The 7,896-nt window shown below is 59.4% G+C and overlaps 1 protein-coding gene across 1 annotated transcript; it reads right to left on the bottom strand.

The window, feature by feature from the left end:
* Positions 1-6,410: 6,410 nt before the first annotated feature.
* SOX1 (SRY-box transcription factor 1) lies at positions 6,411-7,523 on the bottom strand. The gene has a single exon (XM_065902317.1). It carries the CDS (start codon positions 7,521-7,523, stop codon positions 6,411-6,413), a length of 1,113 nt encoding a protein of 370 aa, XP_065758389.1.
* Positions 7,524-7,896: the final 373 nt, after the last annotated feature.

Below are 7,896 nucleotides of genomic sequence, written 5' to 3'. Positions count from 1 at the left end.
GGTCGGCAGAGGTTAGAAACAGTCCAGACACCACCTCGGACGGATGCTTCCTGTCGCTGCTCCCTGGGGTGAAATGCAAGTGGCCCCAGCTCCTACAAGGATAAACATCGCCCTTCAGAGCAGTTCCTAACACACAGAACAAAGCCCCGCGTCTCCCTCTGTGTGGGCCTTCACGCTAACGTCCTGCACAAGTCTGGGCTCTCCCACTCGCCTAAGTTTCCCCCTAGAGTTTGGATGACTGAAAGGCACGAGGTTTCTACATCCTTTCCCAGGTTAGAAACGCGTCCACCTGGGCTTCCTCCTGTTCTGTTGCTTAGAAATAGAAAGAGAAGCTGGCTCGGGATGTCTTTGGGCCGCCCTCGCCTGCTACTCCTCTGCCCTAAGTGTTCCGAACCTGTGCGGTTCTGTGCGGCCGGTTCTCCTTCTGCGAAGCCTTGGGCCAGTGTTTTCCAGGCTAAAACTCTCATCCCCGTGTCTTCGAGCACGTAGGACCATTGCTGCCACTAGATGTGGTCCCTACTTATCGTTTCCGGGGTGCAGACTGAGAACAATGTCTGGGTGATCACTCTTGTCAGCGCCCCTCCCCCCATTGTCAAGCCCAGCCTGACATTCCTCCGCACTCTCACAATATTTCCCCATTGGGAACATGCCTGACATTGCAATTTCTCAAAACTGCAGCTCTGCAGTGAATGCCTAATTCCTGAAACTGCAAAACCTAACAAAAGCTGATTTTTTCCACTGATTTGACTGGCTGACTATTTCGAGGCTTTGCATGTGATGCCCTGCTGTTCTTCACAAACAGCATCTTTAATGCCCCACACCGTCGTTCAGAAGGGGCTGCGGGCAATTAAGTCCTTGCGGCGGCGGCCTGCGGACGCTCAGAATTGCTCTCAGTGTCCAGAGTTTCTGCTATAGATGCATTTCCCAGAGAGGTTGTGTTGAGCAACTTGGGAGCAGGAATCGGTCCTTGCTCTGAGCCGGGAACCCATTCACCCTGAGAGTCCAGCGTTACCCAGGACGGCTGTGCAAACACGTCAGCTCACCGGGAGTGGTTTGTTTGTGGTGGTTTTAACATGGCTTTTCTCTCCCCCTCTCTCTCTGGGGTTGGCGTTTTCACATTTACAGATGAGAAGCCAATTTGGAAGAAAATACGGCAGTTCTGTTTTCGCTATCAAAACAGATGATCTTTTTCTATCTTTGGATGTATCAGTAGTCTGGGTTTCTGATCTGTTTTTCATAGTTGGCAGCGTTCTTCAGCTGTGATCGCAGCGCGAACCCCAACCTGACTTGTGAGGACAGTCCGTCCTCCGCTTTCCCTCCCCCTTGACTCCCACCCGCCCCCCAGCCGGCACCGCAAACTCCAGTTTTCCCGACTTTTCAGATGAGCCTCGCGGGTCTCACTCTCTGGTGAGCGCCGCGGGTTTACAACCCAGATCAGCGCTCCATTCCTCCACCCTGGTGGAGAACCGCGTCCAGGCACAAATAGCCTGAATATATTCCATGCCCCCCCCATGCTGCGCGCGGCCCCGCGCGCGCGCACACACACACACACACACACACACACACACACCAGGGTTAGGGGCAAACAGTCTGAATATGTTCCATGCCCCCCTGCTGCGCGCGCGCACACACACACACACACACACACACACACACACACACACACACACACACACACACACACACACACACACACACACCAGGGTTTGCAGTAACCCAGGCCCGTTGCGCCTCGGGTGAAAAACGGAGAGGCCGGCCGGCCGACCGAGGGCCCGGTCGTTGGTTGTGGTTTCTTCTGGAAACAACTGCCCAGGCAGGATGGAGCCTCGCGGGCTTGTTTCCAGGCTCGCGCGCGCCCAGCGGGCGGAGAAGGCGCTCCGGTTACGGAGAAGGATGCTGAAGGACGAGCCCTCGGCGCGCTCGGCCGCCTGCGGGCCCCCGGGTGCCCCCGCCGCCTCCGCGCGCGGCCCGGCCTCCCCGCCCCCAACTTGTTGCGGCCGAGCGTGGAGACCGCCCGTTCCGCCTGCTGATTGTAAAAGGGTTTGACTCGCCGCTGACCCCGGGTCAGGACTTTCTCTCCGCTAATCCCGCTCTCTTTAAACACAAAACACTCTGCCCCTTCCCTCGCTCCAGTCGTCTTAATCCCCCCGCGGCTGACACCCCGCGCGGCCCCGCCCGCGCCGAGCCCGCAGAGACGCGGCGGAGGGGACGGGGCACCGGCCCTCCGGGCACCTGCCGACCCGGCCCGGACCCCGCGGAGCGTCCCGGGCCCGGCCGCGGGGGAGGTGGGCCGGGCGCGCGGAGACAAAGGCGAGGAGGCCCGGAGCGCGGAGGAGCCGGAGCCGGAGGGGAGGTAGAGGGGAGGGAGGGGCGGAGAGAGGCCTCGGGACGCGGAGGGGCGCCGCGGCTGCGGGGGCGGAGAGAGCCCGGAGCGGCGGGGGCGGGAGATCGCCCGCGGCGGAGGGCCACGTCCGGGAGCCGCGAGGCCCGGCCGCCCCCGCCCAGAGGGCACCCGGCCCCGTGCGCCGCCCGCCGCCGACGCTGCCGGGCTCCCGGGGGCGCGCAGCTGGAGAGGAAGGGCGGGGTGAGGGGGAGCTCCGCGCCCCCCGCGGGGCCTCGCCGTCGGGCTAGGGGGGGCGGACCTCGAGGTGTGGGAGAGGGTGAGGGGTCCCAAGTCCCCTACTGCCGGGCTCGACCTCCGCGGCGCCCGCCCGCCGGCCCTCGCGCGGTCCCCTCGCCGCCCCGACCCTGGGGGGCAGGGGGCGGGGGCCCGGGCCCACCTCCCTCGGCTCCTCGCCCCGGGAGGCCCGCGCCCCCCTCCCCTCCCCTCCCCTCCCGGCTGGGCCCTTCAATCCCGCCAAACAGCCACGCTGGAAAAAGAGCCGCGCCAAGGCCAAGTCTGCTTTTCACTTGAAGTTTCCAAGGAATCAAACCTATTATTACATTCAGCCGCCGATGTTTCTGGAGCCTCTGCCCCGAGGGCCGGGCTGCAGAAGCGGGGGAGTGGGGGTGGGCGCAGGGGGGCGCGGGCCGTGGGTGCGGGAACCCGGGCCCGCGGCGGCCCCGGAGGGGTTTCCCGAATTAACTGGAATTTTTCGGAGAAGAAATCCGCGTGGCCCAGTCTTTGTCGGGAAAGTGAAACGCGTGAAGACGCGTGTTGATCTGCTCCTAAAGGCAGGCCTTGACCAGGCCCGCCAGTCCCGCGTCTGCAGGTCGCGCGCTCTATGCCCACTGCCAGTTTGGAAATCGTTTCACCAGCTGCAGTGGGCTTCTCCGACGGGGGACGGGGGAGGAGGAGGAGGGCCAGAGTCTCAACCACGACAACGAGAGAGCCCCGCGAGGTTAAAAAAAAGAAGGTGGGGGTGGGGTACAGAAACGAGGGGAAAATGTCCCCAGCAAACAAACCCTGCTACCGTTGGCCTGGAGAAGCCGGAGGCGCGCGCGGGCCGGTTCCTGAGCTCGCGGGTCCTCGAGGCACGAAGTTGTGCAAACTTTGCACAAGACCATCAGAGTCCTGTCTGCAGTCTCCACACGGGTTTCACAGAAACTGGAGTAAGCCTCAGGACTCCCACCCCCGAGTGCCCTGGGGACGGGGCCGGGGCCGGGGCAGTACCGTGACGGCCACGCCGTGCCGTGTGATCGGGGCCAGGCCGCCTCGGCAGGAGAGCAGCTCGCGGTTGAGCGAGGTGCTCCCGGGCCTTGTGGAATATTCTCCCCACGATCTGAAGTCGAAGAAACACTGCTATAGCGATAAGACCTCAATCCTGAAACATGATTCCTGGCTAATTTCTACTCCCCACCCCCCCCGCCCCGTCCTAGGTTGTTTTAAAATGGAATCATTAAAGAATTTTTATTTGCTTTTCTCCTCGCTGTTCTAGTCAACAAAACAGAATTGCTGAATTTCAAGAATTTTTGTTTTCAGATCTTCCGGGGTTTTTTAACAACGTGGCTTGGGCCACCTGGCATTGACTATTTCTGCTGACTTGGTATGAGGCCGATTAGGGAAAATGTCACACTATAAGTCCACCTTCCAGGAGACCAACAGGCAGCTTTGCCGGGAGCCTGGCTAAACTTTTATGGTCAGAAACATTTCCAATGTATCCACATTACCAACATTGTTATGCCAATGGTCCAGCAAAGATACAAATGTGTTTATATGTCAGCGCAGCCCCAGGTCTGTCTGCCCCCTTAGCAGGTGCAGGAAGATGTTGCAGAAGAGCCAGGCGGAGTCCGCTGAACTCTGTTTCAGAGCAGATGAGGCCTGCACCTTCCACCGCTTGGGGAGTCCACAGAGCATCACAGAATTTCTCAAAGTGTCTCCCAGAAGAGACAGTGTGAGGCATTTATTTTCAGATTGTCTCACTATCTAAGATGCTGTTCTGCCCAGCAATCCCTATGTATCCAAACACATCAAACTGCTAAAGCAAAAAAAGAAAAGAAAAAAGAGGGAGACTTTATTATCTTGTTAGAAAGAAGCAACTGCCCTAGCTCTTAAAATTTCTGCAATCACCTTAAGGAATCAGTGATTGAAGCAAAATTATCAAAGTGACTCCAAAAAAAATTACACATGTCAATTGTCAGGTGAGCATTCTACTTAAAGCTATTCTCTAGCGCAGGCTGACCCTGGTTTTCTTTAACCTGCTAGCACAGGCCCACATTTGGATGGACAGTCTATGCTCATTCCAGGACCAAAAAAAAAAAAAAAAATGTTGAGAAAAATGAGGGACTGATGAAATCAATGTATTTTGATCTGACCGAAAGCTTTGTTTTCAAAAATATAATTTTCATCTTTATGCTGTGACTAATGTCAAAACGTATTTGCTACAGTATAACTTTCAAATGCAATATTTAATGCTGTCATTACTTGAAGATAAAATTTTACAGAAAACTTTAAAATCCAGAAAAAAACTGCAATGTACCAATAAACACCTAGAAAAAATATAATTAAAAAAAATTAAAGCATCAAACAACCTCAGATCTCATCAGGAATAATAAACACCGCATTTTGCATTCACATTGGTTAGCAACTTGCATCCCAGTTCACGAGGGGCATCCAGGAGTGGTCGGTTTTGTGTGTGAAAACCCAACAGAACTATTTTGTCCTTTTCCAAGGAGAGAGATACCAGAGGGAGGGGCTGAGGACAGACGGAGGGGAATCGCTTGCAGTACATTTTGGTTTAAAGAGAGCGTTTCCTTGAGCCAAATTCAGAAAATTCCACTTGCAGTCTCATTAACTGCAAGGGAATTGGCCCCCCCGGCGCCCCCACCGTCTTTGTCGCCCGTCCTTGCCCTGGTCCCGCCACTGAGGTCTTTTCTCCTCCCTCCTTTGGACCAAACTGCGCGCAGGTCCCGGGCCAGCAGGAAGAGGCTCGAAACAAGGAATCACAAAGCCCGCGGCATCTGCCTGCGGTTAAAAACTACGCACCCAAGGCCGGACTACAAAACTATTTGGGGGGGGGGGGGGGGGTGGCAATTATTTCTCGTTCCGTAATGACAGTGTAAAGTCTACAAAATAATCTATCGATTTTTACTCTCCTTCCTTCCTCTTTAATGCAACTCCAAGGACACTGTGCCCTCTCCCCCGGCTTCCCTCAGTTTCATTTCATGATGATAATTTTTCTTTCTCCTTCAGATTAACTAATTGTATCTTGAGCTCATAAAGCATGATTATAAATTTAGCACATTTCATATTTATGGGGAAAAACGGACTTCTCGCTCTTAAATTTATTGACTCAAAGCTCGATGCAATTTTTTTTAGGGTGGGGGGTTCTTTTTTTCGTTTTTAGAAGAGAGGCTTTTTAGGAAACTATGTACATAATCTGAATCCCCCTCTCCACACCGCAACGCCGCAAATAAAAATTTCACAACGCATTTACATGAAATAATACAAAACAAAACAAAAAAAAGAAAATGCTCAGATACAGAAAGTTTTACAAAACCCAGAATAACGCTGCCGCCTGAAGGGTGGGTGGGGGGAATCTCTTTGTATAAATTAACAAACCGACCCCCCAAAGCCGTAACGACTACCAAAACTTGTGTTTGGCGCCGTCTCCCTACACAGCTAACAGATGAGACCCGCTCCCCGCGCCGCCGTCACCCGACGCCGTCAGGAGGCGATGCGGGATGAAAGTGGGCGCGTGGCGGGGATAGAAAAGCTGGGAGTCGCCTCGTGCTTGGTTCGGTCTCTGTGTCCCCTCGAGCAAAGAAGACGCTTTCTGCCTTCTCCGCGGATGGACGATAAATACTGTACAAAAAGTCTCAAGAGAACACCGGAGTTCAGTCTCCGACGCGCAACCGTCCCGCCGAGCGGACCCGGGGGCCAGGCGGCGCCGGGCGTGCGGCGCCCGTCTTCCTTTGCGGGAGAACGCGGGCAGGTCCGCACGGAGGCCGGGCGCGGGGTGCGCGCGCCCCTAGATGTGCGTCAGGGGCACCGTGCCGTTGACGCCCGCGCCCGCGCCCTGGTAGTGCTGCGGCAGCGAGTGCAGCCGGCTCTGCGCCGCCGCCGGGTCGCCGCCCTCGCCGGCCGGCAAGTACATGCTGATCATCTCGCGCAGGTCCCCGGGGCACGGCGCCCGCGAGTGCGCCGCGGCCGGCGGGCTGCCGCTCGGCTCTGACTTGACGAGCGAGCCCAGCGCGCCCAGGGCGCCCGACGACGCGGCCGCCGCCGCCGCCGCCGCCGCCACGGCCGAGTTCTGGTGCGCGCCGCCCGCGGCGCCGTAGGGGAGGCCGCCGTAGCCCGAGGGCGAGGCGCTCATGTAGCCCTGCGAGTTGGAGATCGGGCTGTACTGCAGCGCGCCCATGTCGTAGCGGTGCATGGGCTGCGGGTTGTGCGGGTGCGCGTGCGGGTGGTGCGCGTGCGGGTGCGCGGGGTGCGCGTGCGGGTGCGCGCCGCCCGCGCCCGGGTGCTGCCCGTAGGCCAGCTGCGCCTCCTGCATCATGGCCGCGGCGGCCGCCGCCGCCGCCACCGAGCCGGGGTAGGCGCCGTTGGCCCAGCCGTTGACGTGCGCGTAGCCGCCGCCCGCCGCGCCGCCGGGGCTCTCGAGCCGCTGGCCCACGGCCGCTGCGCCCACGCCCACGGCCACGGCCGCGCCGCCGCCCGCGCCGGCCGCCAGCAGCCCGCCGGCCAGCGAGTACTTGTCCTTCTTGAGCAGCGTCTTGGTCTTGCGCCGCGGGCGGTACTTGTAATCCGGGTGCTCCTTCATGTGCAGCGCGCGCAGCCGTTTGGCCTCGTCGATGAACGGCCGCTTCTCGGCCTCGGACATGACCTTCCACTCGGCGCCCAGGCGCTTGCTGATCTCCGAGTTGTGCATCTTGGGGTTCTCCTGGGCCATCTTGCGCCGCTGACCGCGGGACCACACCATGAAGGCGTTCATGGGCCGCTTGACTCGGTCCTGGTTGGCCTTGGCGCCCCCGCCGCCGCCGCCGCCGCCGCCCCCGCCCGCCCCGGCCGGGCCCGACAGGTTCGTGGGCGCCTGGGCGCCGCCGGGCGAATGCAGGTCGGTCTCCATCATCATGCTGTACATCGGGGCGGCTCGCGGGTTCACCGGCGCCGCGCGGAGAGGGCCTGGCGCATAGACGGCCGGGGTGGGGGATGGAGAGGGGCTCAGACGGACCGAGACGCGGGCGGGGGGGTGAGGTCCTGGCGGAGAGAAGAGTGCGGAGAGGTGGAGGCGACAACGACACAGAAGAGGCAAGCACACACGCACTTAGCGCCGGTCCGGCTCACGGGTGGAAAGTTTCTCCGAAGCGCCAACCACTTGCCGAAGAGGCCGAGGGCCGGGGTCGCCGTCGCCGCAGCCGGGTCGCTCTCGGCGGCGCGGTGCCAACAGGTGCAGGCGCGGCCAAGTTGCAGCTCCACTTTCCGGGGCACAGCGGTGCGCGGGGCCCGGCTCGGGG

Source organism: Muntiacus reevesi, chromosome 11 (assembly GCF_963930625.1).
Source record: "Muntiacus reevesi chromosome 11, mMunRee1.1, whole genome shotgun sequence".
Taxonomy (NCBI): Eukaryota; Metazoa; Chordata; class Mammalia; order Artiodactyla; family Cervidae; genus Muntiacus; species Muntiacus reevesi.
The sequence above is the reverse complement of the archived record's forward strand: the minus strand, read 5'-3'. Positions and strand labels throughout refer to the sequence as shown.